Source organism: Loa loa (assembly GCF_000183805.2).
Source record: "Loa loa unplaced genomic scaffold supercont3.90, whole genome shotgun sequence".
NCBI classification, from domain to species: domain Eukaryota; kingdom Metazoa; phylum Nematoda; class Chromadorea; order Rhabditida; family Onchocercidae; genus Loa; species Loa loa.
Genome location: NW_018108270.1, coordinates 194,271 through 212,968, shown reverse-complemented (window position 1 = coordinate 212,968; position 18,698 = coordinate 194,271). Strand labels below are relative to the sequence as shown.

The window sequence follows — 18,698 nt, the reverse complement described above, 5'->3', positions numbered from 1 at the left end:
CCTAGAGAGAATGAATAGAGGATACGTGAGAGCATAAGGATGTAAATGCCATACGGTGATTTCCTAAGAATATACAGGAAATTGATCCATGCCGAAATAATTGCGATAATAGGTAGCAACCAGGTGATGAAATGCTGGAAGAGAAAAAGTTGTCATAATTAGATAAGACATATCAATGACAGAATGTCACACTATTGCCATTACTGGGGTTAATGCATTTTTTGGCCTATCAATATTTTTTTGAAATTAGATATGGAATGTTTCAAATTTGCATTAATTAATGATTCCTTTCAGGCAACATTTAACAACTACCGGACAAAATAGTTGACAGCAATTTAGCTTTTGCAAATTTATACTGATTAAAATTCTAGACCTGTTTCATGGGTTAATTTTGGCCTATTCTGTAACAAAGCATAGCCAAATGAGGCTATAAGTATCGGTCATTTCACTGGCTATGGTTGTAGAAAAGACCTTTGCTTACAAAGGCCTTTGTGACAGAAATGAATCAATTTGTCACATTCAAATTAATGATTAAATATTTCAATTTTAAAAAATTGATTCCTTCCATTAATTTTCCTACGAAATTTTATAGTGCTTATTAAAGTATTAAACATTTTTGAATTTGAAAATTTACAAACAGAAATGACCTTCAAATCAGAATTATAATCATTATAGGAAAATAATAGTGGCGTCCAGATGAATAGAAAAGTGGCGATATACGTGATTACGTTGAAGGAATAGGACAGTATAAACCATTTACTGATTTTACCTGCTTGCAGTTTTACAGCACATTTCACTACCTGTAAAATGGTTTGATGACAGAAGTAGAATTTTCAAGTGACAATTTTATCACTGAAAATTCCTCTTTTACACAATCAAATCAATAAAACCTGTCCATGATCATCACTACTGATAAACTTTCTTTTGTTACCGTAACTAATCTGTTTTGTTCCTCACATTTCCTTCATTTTACAATAGCAGCTTTTACAATATTGTTATTCCTAATTGAAAATAATGATCAAAAAAGTTTTTTTTTCAACTATTATTTTTGTAAATTCTAAGTCGTAAATATATTAAATAGGGCTTAGGTCAATCCTGACTAATTTTGCAATTCATTCATACAGTAATAAAAATACTTAATGAAACATTCCATACAGTCTAGAATTGTATATGTATACTTTAGATACGTTTCCATGGTTTAAATCTCAAGTTTACTGTAAAGATATAAAATTAAGCAGAATTCAGAAATGATCAGGAAAACTGTAAAACGAACCAAACAGAATCCAAAAACGATCAGGAATAACGTGGATAGAAAATCTTGTATGTTGTTTTTACCAAAAATATAACTTGAAAGCAAAAGCAGAAAAATCAAATAGGATGTAATATGTATGACATAAAGATAAGCCTGTGAGAGAAGTATCTCATTAACGAAATTGAGTACCATTGGATGACGAATAACATTCCATCGATGATTGTCTTTCTGGAATTCTTATTCATCTCAAATAAAACTTCAAATTTATTCTATCTAAGGAAAGAAATTACACTGATCTACTCCATTTCTTATCTAAAATATTTTTACTTATCCTATCATTTACATTAATTAATTGATTAATTCATTACCAAATATTTCAGTTCATGCCAACTTATTATTTCTTCTTCTCCCTCCGAACAATCTGTAATAAATCGTAATCTTTAGATTCATCTTTGTTTCTTTTCCTATGATTACACTGGAAGTACCAAAACTCAATTCTGATAAATAATAATTTACGATATATCATTGGCCGATATTCTTATCATATTTTATATTTAAACAACTGTTTTAAGTTTTTTTCAAACTGACAACAATTTGATTCATTTAATTTTAACTTTTATCATATTACTTTAATGTTGTAACATTATAATAAATCAGGAGAAAAGAACAGATTTAAGCTTACCGTATCGGAAGAAATAAATAATTCGGTCATCAGACTGTATCCTTCGTGTACGGCTATTGTAGAAATCCCTGTTACATCTATAATACACAAATATTACCATTTCTTTTATTTCTTTTCCTTCTTTATAAAATTAAATTTTCTGAAGTTATTAGAAATTTGCCTAAATACAATTTTCACGAAATAATTTTAACTTTTAAATTTCGATTTAACCATTTAACATCAATTCTAACATTGTTTCTATCATTAGAAATCTAATACTAAATGCTTTTACAACTGATAATTTTATCAAATGAGTTGCTGTTTTTTGTTTACATTTCAGAAAAATGTTTACATTTCATATCAACATTAAAGTGAATAATTATTAGATATTAAACATATCAGTGTAGTTAATTGCATTTATCATTTATCGATAATAGCCTTATTGGAACCGTTTCAATTGGCAACACTTTTACAATGACAAAGAAAGGTACGAGTATTCTAATCTCCACAGTACTACTCATTAATATTCACATTGGCTCATCATTTACTGTTATCACGAGAAGTACGGTAATCCCACGTCAAAAATGATTTTATTTTTTTTTAAATGGCTTGCCTCACAAAGTTTCGTAAGATATCTAGGCCAGTTATTATTAACTAACTAGAAATATCACATCTAAGTCTGAATTTCATGCTTATTTAAAAGTAGAAAATCAGCTGGATTTGGTGCATGAGCTGGATTATCATCCAAGTTCATATGATACCCTTACATTGTTCAAGTAAGATACTATTCTGTCCCCTGTATCCCTGAGAAATTCCTTTAAAACGAACGGATTTATCGTTTTCTCACTGCTCTCCATCAATCTCATAAGTTCGGGAATTTTCACTGCTGATTGTTTCTTGCAATTCATACAAGCTGAGCTTGTCAAGCACTTCAATGGTACTTGACTTCGTCACCCATCTTGGCTCTCGACCCTTAATTAAACTTATATTGGCATTTTGGAAATGAACATAAGTGAACATGGCCAGAGTATAATGTAGTTTTATAATGACAAGATCAATATAATTTGAGCAACCAGGGATTTCTTGATAATCAATTTATCATTTTCAAGAGAGTTGAAATGAACAAAAAATGTATGATGTAATTCAAGCCAAATAGTCAATGTTAAACTTTCTGATTAGAGGATTTATAATCAGTTAACAATGTGATATGCAAATGTTTATTTGCATGCATATATTTCATTAAAATGATTAACACTTAGTAATCAATAATTAATGAATATTTAATAAATGAACAGAATTGAATAAAAGAATGGCGAAAAGTGAGAAAATTGTCGATCGATGTGATAAAGTTTTGTTTAAAGAAAAAGAGAGAAGAGAAAGGGGAAGGAGGAGAGGGAAGAGAGAGATTAATAAGTATGATTGAAATACTTCGAACTATTTATTCATTTATTTATAACTATTAGTATCAAATTTAATCCCAAAATCTCACAAATATTAGTTAGAAAAGTTTTTTCCCGAACAAGACAGGTTGACCTGGAATTCTATTTCAGGATCAGTAATACAATCGCAAGTATATGAACTGGCTAATTAAATGTTTTAATTTAACTATTGGAGCAAACATGGAGAAAGCAACAAAAATTCAGCCAAAATTTCAGTTTTGAGGTTTTTTTTGGAAAAGAAAGCCTGAAATACTATTAAATAGTAAGCAATTATTAATCGTAATCATAATTATTGTGATTATTTGAATATAGTTGACTACTTAATAAGTACTATTTAACAATTATCTACCGTATTCACATTGTGGTTGATTACTGTTGCATTGTCACTTATGAAATTAGCAAAATTTATTGAATGTTAAAGTTAAAGAAAGAAGTTAGACGGAAAGAGAAAAGTTAGTCAGCAATAAACTAAACTGTAAGGATGATACATCACAGAATGACACGACTAAATGATGTGACACAATCAAGGTATAACAAATATCAGCAGAAAGTATCCACTTATCTTATCAAGTAGTACTATTGCTATGTTATACTTGAAAACAATGTGGAAGTGATGAAACAGATTGTTATGTCATATCTGTTTATCATATTTTCAACATACTGAGAACATCATATTATTGATTTGAGTGGGTGGAATCAAAAAGTAAATTCAGCGACAGACAGTTCGCATATTTAATTATCATTTAGCAATAGCCGTAATAAACAGAAATATTTTGAAAGCAACTTTTGGACTTTACAGTTGTGTAATAAAATCTAGTATAGGAGTGATTTTTTGGCAGATTAGTTAAAATCGGATGAGAGTGGTGACTTGACAAACTTTAAGTGGCGTTAAAAGTCCCTGAAGGTTCCATTAGTATCAACTATCGTTTGACACTTCCGTTTGACGTTTGTGTCAACAGCGTTAGCTATCATTTGCCTCAATGCATTTCATATACTATTTGAAAACTACACCTTTTTTTTTCTCTCTTTCATGAAGAAATATTTAATCTTGAATACATATTGATATGAGAATTTGACAAGGCAAAGAATAAAAAGACTATGACATTATATGTAAATTATGTAAATGTTTGAAGCTTAACATCCTATCATTATCATGTCATCCATAGTGATTGGATGATAATTTCGTGATATCAATCTATGAATGATGATAAGAGAGAGAATGATTATGAAATATTTATTTGTTTTCTAATTTTACTAACATTTTATGAGAAAAATGGAAAATTTTTAGAGATTTAATAGAAAGGAATAAGTTCTTTTTTTCTTTTCCAATGCTTCACCAATCATTCTTTCTTTGTAATGTCAAAATGGTTGCTAATTAAACAATTCATTAAAGCATAAATTAGCAGTAATTACTGAATAATCGAATCATTTTGGCTTCTTTCATTGAAGGACAATAAATCGATGTTGAAAAGAAAGAAGAAAATTTGTTGAGAGAGAAAGGCAAAAAAGGGATTAAACTATTCTTCTTCGCTTAACGACATTTCAAAGAAATTCATCAATAAAAAACGACCCACAACTAATATATTATTATTAAACAATCAATCCATTGATTTTCCTTCTAATAAGCCTAAAAATGAAGGCTTATCTCAATTACTTCAATGATTACTTGATATCTGATTACTAATCACTTATATCAATCATTGTACTCATGTCATTCTAAATATTTGCCACTATCATTATTCCTGCTTGAATAAAATATCTACTGCAGATATATGAAGTAGTAATAAAAGGAATTAATTAATTGATCTTAATTTGAGTGTCCAGTTCAAAGAGCTCTCCAAACCTAAACAAAATTATCCTCAGAATTTCAAAATTTCAAATAATGCAATAAGTGAAATGGCATTTCAAAGAGAGTTCAATCGATATTTTAAGCCTCTTGCCAATGATTTGCATCAATAGCATCAAAATTCATATTTAAAACAATAAATGTTACAATAAATAATTGTATCCTTTTTGCAAGGCTATGTCCTCCAATGTCCACTTCTCTTACAAATGTTGACCTCACATAAATGTTCAAAGTGTAGTGGTCATCTAAAAATTCTTTTTATAATTTTCTTCTAAATAAGCAAAAATGAAATTTGTCATACCATAACGAATGTTTTCTAGAAATCAAGACAAGATGAGTTTCATCGTGTATGGCGATGGCCTTCATCCTTCATTTTTAATGAATATATCGAAATCGAATCGGATGGAAGGAAACAGTTTTCTATGCCATAAAATAAGAAGGGATATTACCAGGTGTAATTAGTTCATAAATAATGGCCAATAGATGGACATTTGCATAATATGATAGGGCTGAAAGGCAAACAATCACAAAATGATGACTACTGGAATGGAATAAAGTGACAATGAAAATATGATAAGCTAGATTTTGCTTGAAGTTGAAAAGGATAAAAGAGTTCTTCTTTTATAATTTGAAAATGTCACCATATCAGTTGTGGATAAAGAAACGATATTGTCCTCATTTGGCCCAGGCCTTCTAAATTACGGGCAAAAATGAATTCAGTATTTCGTAAGCTTTGTTGCTTCTGCTACTGACAAAAAAAAAAGAAGATATGTCAAAGATTTGTGCTATGTTTTGATTAATTTCTTTATTTCACCGAATAAATCTCCGATGAGATTCATTTGACGAAAACAGCAAGAGACACTACTGTTGTTGATGCTGTTGTTGTTGGCTTTGGTATTATTATTATTATCATCATCATCGTCATCATCATCATCATCAGCAGCAGCAGCATCAGCATTAGAAGCAAAAGGCTAGATAGTTAGGAAAGTCATCCAAATTGGTATAAGTTAAAAAAGTGGCTAAAAAGTCCATGCCTAAACTTAGAAAATATTTGTTTTAATGGGAAAGTGATAAAATGATATCTTTTTTAAGACAATCAGTCAGTATAGCTATTTTATCACTTATAGCTGTACTGACTGATTACTGATACTAATTACTTTCTTGGGCAGCACTTGATTACTTGAGCAGTACTGATCACTTTCTTGAGCAGTACTGATTACTTTCTCGAGCAGTACTTGATTACATGAGCAGTACTGATTACTTTCTTGAGCAGTACTTGATTACTTGAGCAGTACTGATTACTTTCTTACCTTATTCCCTCAATATCTTTCTTTTTCTTTTTTAGCTCAATATAATAAAAACATTCAAATTTTTCTCACAAAATAACTTACTGAAATTATTGATTGGTTTTGTTCTTTATTACATAGAAAAAAAAGAAAAAAGCATTTCAACCATTCATGAATTTTTCCTTCAAAATTAAAGTAACATTGTTTCATTACTATTAGTACTAACCTATTAACATATGTCAATTACATCTCTCTACATGACAAGTCCATTTGTGTGAAAATGAACATTTTAAAACGTTTTTTAAGAAAAAAAAACTTTCGAAATTTAGTCAACGAATTATTTCAATTTAATTCAAATAAAATATGCTAACATGTGGTATTTGATAGTGTGGAAGAGAACATTTCGGCATAAATAAAAAAAGCGTGTGGGAATATGGCTAACATCTGGCTGAAACTGTAATATTTTATGGATGATTTCAAAAGGTATTTGCACCTGTTGGAACCTTTTAATGAATGATTCCTTATTTACTGCTCAAATTTTAGTAATTTCCAATTAATGTTACAAAGTTATGGAAAACATTAATTGGCCAAATGGTCTTTTGGTGATAGTCTTAATGATTTATTCAAATATAGTAATAGAAATTTCACGATAATGTATTTATTATTGATAGAGAATTTCAGAGTCTTCACCTGATGTCATATCACTTATCTTACAGCTTATTCGATATATCAAATATACAGGTGAGATTTTTTTTGAGAGAGTTGTATCTGGGCGTGGATAAGTTTAATTTACTAATACAAACCTAACTGTTGAAGGAAGGATATATTTTTATAGCATCATTCTTAAAGATGTAGAAAATGTAATATAAAGAAAGTATTAAGACTATTACGGAAGTATGGATGAAGAATTCAGGAGGTATTGATTGTCCAAGAGAAAAGATGACGATTTTTCTGGAAAGAAAAAAGTATTTCTACCAGAATATCCTGTTACTTTGTAGGGTTAGAAGAAGTGATTGAATGTTATAGACTGTATCAAACATAACAAAAAAAAAAAAAACGAATTACTGAACTATTTATCCATCACTCTTTTCAGTTCGATAAATTTTGGCATACCCAATTTTGGTGTCCCCAAAGTTTACCAAGACAAAGTGACTACTGTAGGACTGGTTTTTTTTTTCTTGTGTATCTTTCAACAAATTTCCACATAATATTTTGCATTATTTCACAGATTGTATATATGTGTAGCACTTATTCAGTATATGTTTGCCTGATCCTATAAGTTGACAAACTTTTTGAAAGTAATTTGCAAATTTTGACGTCTGTTATCATGGGTAAATTAGCTTAGAAAGAAATTTCAAGAGAAAGTTTCTTTAGCTTCAAATAAAGTAAAGTGAAATGACTGATATAAGCCTAAAAAAGAGAGAAAGATGAGGGTTACAAATGATATAGTAATATAGGTGACAAACGTGTGTGACAAATCATCTCTAAACTTGCGTTATGATTATGTTGTGCTTTCAGAGAATTTTGTCTAAAGTTATTTAGCTTCTTCCACATTTTCCTTCCTCATTTTTTCAATTTTTTAAAATTCCTTAATTTCCAGAAATTTCTTTGGCCATATATATGTTTTACTGCTAAAAAGTGTACAGATAATTGCAAATTTTTTGATAGTTTCTTTTTTTCCTTAGTTAAACAATGTGTTGGCTGCTCCGATCACAAAGAATTGTATTTTTGGCAATACATACCAGTTGATCATTTCCTGATACTAAAATGCTATCAGGCAGGTAAAGGAAAATAAAAAAAGTACAGTAATCGAAGAAACGGAAAAAAGGAAGAAGTGAATCAATTGATTGGTGTTTTAAGATAAGATGATAATCGGATATGTATTGATGTACCATGGAAACGTTACAAAATGATAGAAGAAACTGGGATGGGTCGGAGCGTTTGGAATAAAATTGAATTCCAATTCAGTTTTATGTGCCTATGAATGTAATTAGAGGCAATGGAAAAAGGAGAAGGAGGAGCTAGGCTAGTTCAACACTGGCCTACTATAGGTCCCAAGTTGGCCACAAACTCCACCTATATAGGAAGAATAGGAAGAGCAGAGAAGAGGGGAAAAAAAAAGAGACGATAGATGTGGAATGGATTAAATCCCTTCAGAAAATCGTTTAACTCATTGTCTCTATTACATAACATATCCCACCATCAATTCACTTCAAACCAATTACATATCGAAATTTGCTTCTTATGCTTAGCAATCTATGATAAAAGTCGAATGCGTATAATATGAAAAGAATTTGCAGAGTTTGTTCTTTAAAAATCAAATGCGGGGTCTATTCAAGGTATCATAAAGATTCCCGATTCCCGGTTGTTTGTAAAAGTATTGGTAAAAAATTAATCTCATGATATGATATGATATTGTAGAATCGTAAGAACACTTCATATGATATTTTACTAGCTAATTTATTGATTAATTATTTTGTTATAATTAAGAATTAAATTATTGAAGGTAATTATTGAGAGTAGCATATCATCTTTTTGACATATTTCAAACTTTTGTCTTCAACTCTCTCCTAATTGACAATTATAGAAAAGGCCAAATCGATGTAAAGGAGTTCAAGAAATAAACAAAATTAATCAACGGAAGTACCATTAAAGTTGTTGAATGATTAGGCCATTCAATCGTAACAAACAAAATAAAACCTTACTGCAATCACTTGAGGCTTAGGCTGTGTGATTTCCTAAATTGAACCATCAAATTGGCTAAATAAGACAATTTGTTATAGATGAATTGAAAAATTATTCCCTTGACAATGTTGGCATTTGGCATTTTAGTAAAGAAGAAAGATGAAATTGTGGCCAAACAAAAAAGTGAGAAAAGGCTTCATGTGGTTGTAATATTTACACATTGAAGAGAAATCATTAGTGGGAAACGGAATGGATATATGATATTATCATTAAATGATAAGAGCAAATAGCATCTGAATGATTGACCCGAGCATTCTTGATAATCCAAATGAGGCTTTCTTTCTTCACTGCTTACAACACTCCTGTACACGCTAATGACCTATCTTCAACGTCTTTTTTTTATGTAATCAGATAATTCTTTTCTAATCACTTAAATAATTCTTTTTATCAAAATGTAATCATAACTGTTTATGTTTACCCTATTCCCTATTCTCTATTCCTCTATTCCCGCATGTTACATTTCCCGATCGGTCAGTAATAGGGAAAAGGATTTTTCATTGATTATAGTAACTCTCTCTCGTAAATAACCCCGATCGGTAAAGCATTCAGGATAAGAGACATAAACAAGGTAAGCCTACGAGAGTTTCCCATGGGAATATTCCTTGAGGGTTAAGTTGTGATACATATAAAATGATTCATCGCTATCGAGCATATTAATTGAATACTCCAATTTATTTATGAAACGCTTCTGATCACATGTCACGTTTTACGTTGTTTATTACTTGTTAATTTTGAAAATACACAACGGAACACTAATTTGTTCTGATTCACGCTTTTTTTTTTCTTCGTTGACTTACGAGAGAGAGAGAGTGACAGACATTTCGAAAAATGCGTTCAAATTTCAATAACGTAATTAGCTAATAATTGTTGTTGCTCGGTTAAATGTAACATAATGAATAGTCATGCAAACTAATGCCTTCCTGGAGATGTCACGTCAAGTAATGTATTCCTGGAGAAGTCACATCAAGTAATGCATTCCTGGAGAAGTCACGTCAGGTAATGCATTCCTGGAGAAGTCACGTCAAGTAATGCATTCCTGGAGAAGTCACGTCAAGTAATGCATTCCTGGAGAAGTCACGTCAAGTAATGTGTTGGGAGGAAAGCCATACTAACTCGTGCGTTATGGAAAAAGATATCGCGCAATGGATTGATGGAAAAATCACGTCAGGTAAATACGTTGCGTGGTAAGATTATCCATAATAAATGCTTCAATAAGTTCTATCTCTCTCTCTCCCTCTTTCTCTTCTTTCTCTCTCTCTCTCCCTCTTTCTCTTTCTTTCTCTCTCTCTCTCTTGTCGTGTAGTTGTAATAATAGAAAGTATCGCCACTGACTGCTGATGGAGATGGAACGATGATGGTTCTGGGATATCATCCGCGATATCACAGGAAACGCTTGATTAATTCACGGTGAAGAAGTGACAGTAAGTGAAGGCTATTTTTTTTCTTTTTGGCTCTTTGTTGATGTTGTAATCCGTTCCTTATCATTACTTTAATTAGTAAGAAAAATCGGGAAGAGAGTGACAGATGGAAATTCTCATGGATAGGATGGGAACGAGTCGAAGGTAAGCAGCAATTGATGGGCGTATTTATCGTGGGAAAATAGCCATTTTCCGAAAGGGAAATGAAATAAATTAATCGATGCTGGGTGTTGCAGAGATGTTTGATGTTTTTGAAGATTTGAATGGAACGATATACCTCTAAAAGGAAACTCTTCATCCGGGGAATGTCAAGGGTAGCGGTAATAGTCACGATGAGAGCAATTGCTCATTCCGTTTACTAATCCTCATCAGAAAAAGCTTAGGATGACAATGCCAATATGTTAATTAAAAATGCTTCATAAATATGCGAGAAGCATTGGAGCCTTAGTATGACAATATATTAATTAAAAATGCTTCATAAATATGCGGGAAATGGGTAAAGAAAGATATGCTGCAGTGGAAAAAAGGAAAAACAAATTCAACTTCAGAACTATTCAAAACTTTGAGAAGTCAAAGTTAACTTATCATGAAATTGTCTCTGACCAAAGCTAACAATTCAATTCCCCTGATGGAACTGCGAATAATTTTAAAAGAATTCACAGAGAAGATGAAAGACAAATCACTAACATCTGAATAAGCCAAAGGGAACATACATTTATTTGAAACGAATGAATTGATGACAGATGCCAAAGACATGATCGGCAAATTGTCAACTTTAGATGGTAGTAATCTTGAATGTACCAGTACTTAACAGTACTTCACTGATTAACGATATAAAATTAAGGTGAATTAGCCGGCAGCAATAAAGATGATAAGAAAAATTGTATACTGTGTTGATAATCTGGATATCACATTATCAGATTGAAAAAGAAAGTATACTGATAATCTGATTGTTATCAAATTGCAGTACAATTAGAACAAATATTTTGATAGAATTCAAGAGCATGTATAACGAATTAAATACAATGTGATTACTTTCTTTTTTGATAAAATTTCAGAATAATTTTTAGAAAAGTAACAAATTAGAAACGATATTAATTACTACTGGACCTCATAAATGTTGATAAAGTGATAAGTATGAATATTAATAAATAAATCTAAATAGGAATGATAATTGGTAGATGTTGTTGGATAGGAGGATGTATTGGATATGTATGGTACTGTTGAAATGTAATACATACCAAAACTATTCTCTTCCTATCAATTGTTCTATTTCCTGTTTGCTCTATCCTACAGTTATGGTTGATCGAATTCAAACACAATCAATTTTATTGTTTGTTAGTGGCAACCGTAAATAGTAATGTGCTATTTGATTTAATTTCTCTATTGGCCATTTGAATGAAATGTAGAAACCAGAAGCTGATCAAACAAATATACAACTCACCTCAACCCTCTTATCGCTCAATTTTCTCTTTTACCTTTTCCAATTTTTATATGAAATAGTATAAAATAATTACGGATGATTTACTAATTAGTCAGTCGATAATATCTTTCACCTACAGCTGGAGAATTCCCGGAATGTAACAATTTCAGGTTAATGTAATAAATCAAAGCACCTGACGAGTAATTCCACAGTTATTTTGTTGGTATCATAAATAATTGCATATAGAACAGACTTAGTGGTTATAAAATTAATTCCATCCTATCTTCCAAAGAATTTTTACTGCAAAACCATAAAAGCATTGCATCCTTCTTCATGTTATCACCGATATTAGCAAATACATATTTCCGAAAAATAAAAAAAGAAAAAGAACAGGTGCAAAGATATTATAATTATCACCTCCACTCTAATCAGCTGTTCAGGATTTATGTTGCACTAAAATCAGTCTGACGATTATTCTGTAAGTTGTCCGAATATCCAGCTCCTCAAATAATGCTACTGCGATAAGCGAGAGACTCGTCTCCAATGTGAGATATGAACAAACATTATCATTATCCAAAATTTAGTAATAAATGGATACAAACAGAAAAGTAATAAACACATCTGAAAGGGTCCAACACAACGAGAAAAATAGTTATTCTCGAAAGTGTATCTTTCACTATCTCTTGCTCTTGTCACTTTTCTTGATTTAAAAATGAACTGTGAACACAAATAGTGATATTGTGCATTTATTTGGAGGAATTAACTTATAATAACAAGATATTTATTTTTCTTCGTCAGATTCATCCTCCAGTACAGTCTTATCCAGTGGTTTGATTATCCTACCCGCCTGAAAAACAATGAAACATCACAACATATGCATTTTTTTTTTCTTTCAAAGGAAAAAAGAAAATGAAAATGAGCATAAACGTACCTTTGTTATAATATGTGGCTGAATAAGTTTCATATGAATTCGCTGTGGATTCCATTCCTTTCCTATCGGCTGCCGTACTACAGCTTCATAATCCTCAACGGTCGTATATGGGAATGGTATCTGGAAGAAGTATCACCCAAATATCTATTATCAAAATTCAGTAAATGTATTACTAACAGTCATAAATACTCTGCATTAACATGAAAACGAAAGAGTTAATGTTGTTAAATCAATCGTTACGCTGATTAGAAGAACGTAGTTCATATGAGAAAAAGATTTACATGAATCAGGAATCCAGCCAGAATTTACATGCTATGACCAATTCATTTCCAGAAGACTAGTAAATCAAAGTAGTATACTAATCAAGATCTCGAGTAGTTTTTTTGTCTTAGTTTTTTTGCGTAGTTTTAAAAAAAAAACCTAGTTTTTTTGCGAACGTTTTTCACACTCATTCAACTGCAAAGAAAAGCCCTCACCGATTTCAGCTGGATTTTTTCGATCGACTGATCCACTGCTTCCGATATAATCAAGCCTGTTTTTCCAGCATCTTTCCTCTTCTTTTTCGGTACTTTGATTACAAATCTAAAATTTGCAATATCCACACTTATTTAAGCAATTAAATATAAACCGCTGTGATATCGAAGAGATAAATAAAAAGAAACTACAATATATGAGAAGTCTAATAGAATTTAGCAAAAATCGCACCTATCCTTTTTCCTACTGATTATTCCTGGTCCCGTCCATGAACCCCATCCTTGAAGCGTTAGATCGATATCTTTTGGATTTTCTGCCGCTTCCACAGCTTCCTTTTCAGCTTCGAAATCACCAATAACATCGACATCTTCGAATGCTTTGGCTATGACTTCTTCCTGATTCTCTGCTTGCCCTATAAATAAGTCAGTTCACTTCGCTGACTAAACATTGAAAATTAATAAAAACAATAAAGCAGCTAAAACAAAAAACTCACCACCAGTATCTTCCAAAGTCTCAACAAAATCGGCCGAGATCTGTGGTAGTGCCATCGTTTCGACCTGCAGAAAATGCCTTGGATCCAAAGAAATATCTACAACTGCTTCTTCTGTTTTCGCAGCGATTTCTTTTCCTTCTGCAAACATAGTAAGATGATTCTCCAATAAAAAGCAATCTGTAGCATAAAAATAATCAAGAAAAGTTTACTTTGTCGAGAGGAAACTGCAGGTTCGGTGTCAGACGGTAGGAGACTCCGACTACGCTTATTTTCTTCGTCTTCTAATTTCAAAAATTCACATTTCTAAAACGAGTAATATTTTCGATAATAAATAGTGTTGCATATTTTATTCAGTTTGCTGTGGAATCACTTGCAGTCTCAAGAAATCAAAACAACAAGTTTTAACAAACCAAAACTACATGGTAATATACAAACTTATCAATCAATTATAGTGAGCAGAAAAATTATAGAGAGGACTTTTACAAACAAGCACTGGTGAAGCATGATTTCATTAAAAGAGAAAAGCTGTCACAATACAATAGTGAAAGTATCCCAGAAAATGAACTTCTGGTGGAAACAAATCAAATAATCTAAGGAAAGGAATTATAGAAGCAGCATTTGGTACCTTTAGAGCATTTTCAGCGAGTTCTTTTTCTGCCTTGTCGAACAGCTGATCAATATCCAAGTCTCTTACATCTATACTTTTCTTCTAAAATCATCACGACAATTCTTTGTCCTGTACTTTAGTTAATATATTCAATGCTGTTTGCATTAAAAGTATGCATAAATAATACTTGAACAAAATCAAAACTTAGTTTCGGAAAATTCAAAATTGCTCATCTTTAACGCGCACTTCTACAAAGAAAAAGGACGAGTTAAACGCACTTTATTCTTCATTTTCTTAACTTTTTTCTTTTTCGAAATTTTGAGGTCTTTCTTGGGTTGTTCATCAGCTCTCTTTTCAGCACAGTCCTGTCCAGAGTTTTCTGAGATATCATGTTGATGTTGTGCTCTTTCCGACTGCTCTTCACTGCTCATCGTTTCTTTCGGACCCCACTCTATTTCCACAGCCTTTTCAATACAAACCCTCGACTCATTGGCTGCATCGTTATCCTCAAACACATACATTTTGGGAGAACAAAGAGAATTTAATTCCGAATACAAATATTTCATAATCAGTATTTCATACTTTTCATACTATTTCATACACTCAATATTTCATACTATGCAAACATATAAATAAATTTAAACTAAAGGCATACCAACTCATGCCTACGGTGAGATATGAACTCTGCACCCGTGGCCCGCAATGCGCTACTTTTGAGAGTTTCCCGTTCCCGTTCTCTCATTTCGTAAAGTTTTGTCTTCAGCTCTGGCTTGGTAAATTTTTCCCGTTCTTCCTTCTCTAACAGTTCAGCCGCTCTCTATAATTTTAAAATCAAAAAATCTATTATTCTTTTTCAAAATATTAACCCTCAACATATTAAGAAAGAGCGCCTTACCTCAAGCATTTTGGTACTGGTCAGTTTTACTGCATCTGTACTTTCTGATTCAGAATCAGAATCCGAACCCTTCTCACGACCATGCTTTTCGGCCAGTTCTCTTCCCAATCTTATTTGCTCTTCGTATATTTTTTTGAAATCCTTATTTTTACTCGCATACCTTGACAACTGTTGGACACCTTTGCCACCGTTGCGATGCTTTAAGGTCGCTCGTTCCTGGAACAACCGTACACTTATTTGCTCCGAATTTTCACCAACCTATTTATAGTTGTGATTCAATCGTCTTACAGTAGATGATTAAAACTCAACCGTCTTAAAGTAATACTATGATACCAGGATGCGTTGGCGATCGATTTCTTCCAGTTTCTCTTTGGCAGCTTCTGGATTCTTCATCATCATTTCTTCAAATTCCTTGATTAACTGTTTTCTCTTTTGGCGTTTCATATGTCGATGATATCTGCAATCAGCCGTGTCAGAAACATTTAACACTAAGGTTTTTTAAAAAAATATTCTAGCAGTTCAAACCAATAAAATTCAAATAAATGTCTACTAACAAATCACAAAGTATTACAGTCAAAACTTTACAGAACAGAGATAGAACACAGAAACGGAGAGCACAAATATTTATAGTTAAACTAACGATTTGCTTTTTATTTTAGCCTGTCGTTTCAGTTTCGCTTCTCGATAACCAACTAAAGCTCGCATCTTCTTCAGTTGAGCCCATTTTGCTTTTGCCTAGAAAAAAATTATACAAATATACAAGTTACATATTGATGTCCATTTGACTACTAGGCAAAATCACTTATAACTATAACAGTTGCTCAAAAGCTGAAACATAACAACCTCTTTCAAACTCATTGCCCTTATTAATTCTAACTCAGCTTCCGTATATTCCTCGCCATCACGAAGATTGTTGTTTGATGTTTTCAGTAGCTTAGCCAATTCTATTTCCAGCGGTGTCCTTGGCTGCAATTAAATTCACAAATACAAATACAAGTCCTCATCACATAATTAAACTTTAGAAAGTGATAAATTTTCTATCCTCCGATATCTGAAGGAATACTGCATTAAAAGGATACTCCTGCTACTGTACTATTTATCACATGATACATTGCAACATCTTTCCGTTATGTCAGAACGAACGCTGGCAAAATAATGGATAAAAAATTTAACAGACCTTGAAAAACAGCACCAAATCCGACGCTGTTCGCTGGATTGGTGGGTCTTTAATGAGTGGGAATACTAATTGTTCAGCAAGTCTATTCTTTTTGACAATTGGAGCCCATTCCTCCAAGTCTTTCCTGCAACAATACTTAGCTGTGTTAACTGTTTCATAACTAAAACTGCCATTTCGAACTTAAAGTAACAAATGAAAACAACTTTAGAAATCTCTAAAATTCCGTTTGAATACTTCAATTTCCAATTGCAAACATATCATGCACTCCATACTCGACGTATATATTTAAAAATACAAACAAAGGTAATACCGGATATCACTATATGCAATGGAACTTTCAATCCTCTCCCGAATCAATCTATGAGATGGAGCTTGCAAAGTTCTCGGTTCGTCTTTTCCCGCTGTCCTCCCTTGCTTCTTCTTCTTTACCAGTTTCTTCTTTGCATCGTCAACATTTCTGATGCAATCATTTTAATAAAAACGGCTCCAAGGATTTATCTCAAACTGATACAGTTCTCAATGCTCAATTTTAGCACTAGCTTCCATAGTGGAAAAAACACTACGGATTTCATGACGAAATATTCTTATAACAAACTAAAGGAAATCAGCTGGAGAAACTAACCTCGTTGATCGTATAAGATCAACTAGTTCTTTAACTCGAACCTTTTTCTGACACTTTCTAGTCAATGGTCGTTTTTTAGTACTACTGCCCAAGCTGTTGATAGTGTCTAGTAATTTTGCATGGGCTTCCTCATCAAAATCTGAATCTTCCGACATCGTACTCGCTTTAGACTACAACAAAAAATGAGGATGACTAAAACGGACCAGCATACGCAGCTCTGTTTTACGAATTCGAAATGAACTAGCAAGTAAAAAAATTCCTTTGCAATGTAGCACTACTGTACAATGCATCTCATTCAGTTCACTTCATAAATAACAGTTGATAATATCACTATGATAAATCACTATGACTTTCACTTCTTATAAAATACGTTGTAAAACGAGATACGACAACATTACCATACAAAATGACAGAAAATAATTTATCAGTTGCCAAACTAAATTAATTAGATGTTGCTTTACCACTTCTTCATACCAGTATAATACACAGTACAGTAGAAGTAAACCCACTCCCACCAAGTGAAAACCGATACCAAGGAATTATACAAGATGCCAACAAACAGTATAACACATAAGTCAATTGCATAACATCAGTTAGTATGTCAATAATAACAGACAAGATAATTCAACTTTAGATCAGTAACCATGCCAACAAATGTAACAGTACATCAGATCAATCCACAAAAGATGAGCAGTAACACTTGTAATCCACAATATGAAATATACAGTTCCACATGAAATAATAATCTTGCTTAATAACTTCGACCAAACAACGCGAAGAACTGCGGTTTTTCTGAACAGTTCTTATTGATACAACCAGTGGGGAGTGAAATGTTAGGCTGAAATGAAGCTCACTGCAGAATTTCAGGAAAAAGAAAAACAACAATTAATCCACAATGATGTGTAGATGTCAGTGCCACAAATAAGTCTTTTTTTTTTGGTTTCAAGACCTTATTTCACAGAATTTTAGTTTTTTAGTGAGGGCAACGTAGTCTTCTAGAGCGAGTTTCCAAGCTGCTGCATTCAAACCTCTGCATTAATAGTATGAAGCAACAACATGCTATTTTTGTAACTTAATTCCTCCAAAATGTTGTGTGGATTACCTGCTCAAATGGAATGCAGAGAGTTTTTGCCCCCATTGCAGGAACACGAGGGTCATTTTCCTCTTCTCTCATACTTTCCTTTTTGATTTCATCTTCGCATTCAACACGACCACAGAAGGGTGACAGGAGAATAAACTTTTGATCTAGGAAATCTCGGAAATCATTCCATTCCAAAACAATCTTTGTATGCGATTCGCGAGTTTCTAGTATTCTAAAAATATTTCATTCTAGTGAGAGACGTTTTATTTCACGGTGAAGATTATCACTCACTAAATTGAATCCGAAAAAAAGCTTGCCTATTATACATGGAACAGTGAATTTCGTCCA

General features: G+C 32.1%; 4 protein-coding genes across 4 annotated transcripts in view; all 4 read right to left on the bottom strand.

Annotated features, from left to right (window-relative positions):
- LOAG_17549 (hypothetical protein) overlaps positions 1–2,933 on the bottom strand; it is a gene marked incomplete at both ends in the record, with an annotated part of 6,425 nt that extends 3,492 nt beyond the window's left edge. Inside the window, 5 exons of the mRNA XM_020450209.1 lie at positions 648–800; positions 1,274–1,480; positions 1,621–1,673; positions 1,935–2,011; positions 2,761–2,933. Coding sequence (XP_020306152.1) covers positions 648–800; positions 1,274–1,480; positions 1,621–1,673; positions 1,935–2,011; positions 2,761–2,933 — 663 coding nt within the window. The remainder of the gene's footprint in view (positions 1–647; positions 801–1,273; positions 1,481–1,620; positions 1,674–1,934; positions 2,012–2,760) is intronic.
- A 2,346-nt stretch (positions 2,934–5,279) lies between these two features.
- On the bottom strand, positions 5,280–6,928 carry LOAG_05999 (hypothetical protein; the record flags this gene model as incomplete). The annotated part of the gene is made up of 4 exons (XM_003141535.1): positions 5,280–5,443; positions 6,013–6,169; positions 6,356–6,432; positions 6,856–6,928. The coding sequence occupies 4 exons, from the start codon at positions 6,926–6,928 to the stop codon at positions 5,280–5,282; spliced, it is 471 nt and encodes a 156-aa protein (XP_003141583.1).
- Positions 6,929–12,773: 5,845 nt separating this feature from the next.
- On the bottom strand, positions 12,774–17,424 carry LOAG_05998 (Utp14 protein; the record flags this gene model as incomplete). Its single annotated transcript, XM_003141534.2, has 16 exons — positions 12,774–12,917; positions 13,002–13,121; positions 13,478–13,583; positions 13,707–13,887; positions 13,969–14,106; positions 14,178–14,271; positions 14,594–14,677; positions 14,854–15,081; positions 15,231–15,392; positions 15,471–15,686; positions 15,804–15,927; positions 16,111–16,205; positions 16,314–16,436; positions 16,648–16,771; positions 16,958–17,104; positions 17,270–17,424. 16 exons carry the CDS (start codon positions 17,422–17,424, stop codon positions 12,852–12,854), a joined length of 2,163 nt encoding a protein of 720 aa, XP_003141582.1. The 3' UTR covers positions 12,774–12,851.
- A 272-nt stretch (positions 17,425–17,696) lies between these two features.
- Positions 17,697–18,698, bottom strand: part of LOAG_17548 (prolyl-tRNA synthetase) — a 4,299-nt gene continuing 3,297 nt past the window's right edge. The window contains exons 9-10 of the mRNA XM_020450208.1: positions 18,372–18,582; positions 17,697–18,107 (exon numbers count right to left, since the gene is read on the bottom strand). Of these exons, the coding sequence (XP_020306151.1) occupies positions 18,021–18,107; positions 18,372–18,582 (298 nt within the window). The 3' untranslated portion in view covers positions 17,697–18,020. The remainder of the gene's footprint in view (positions 18,108–18,371; positions 18,583–18,698) is intronic.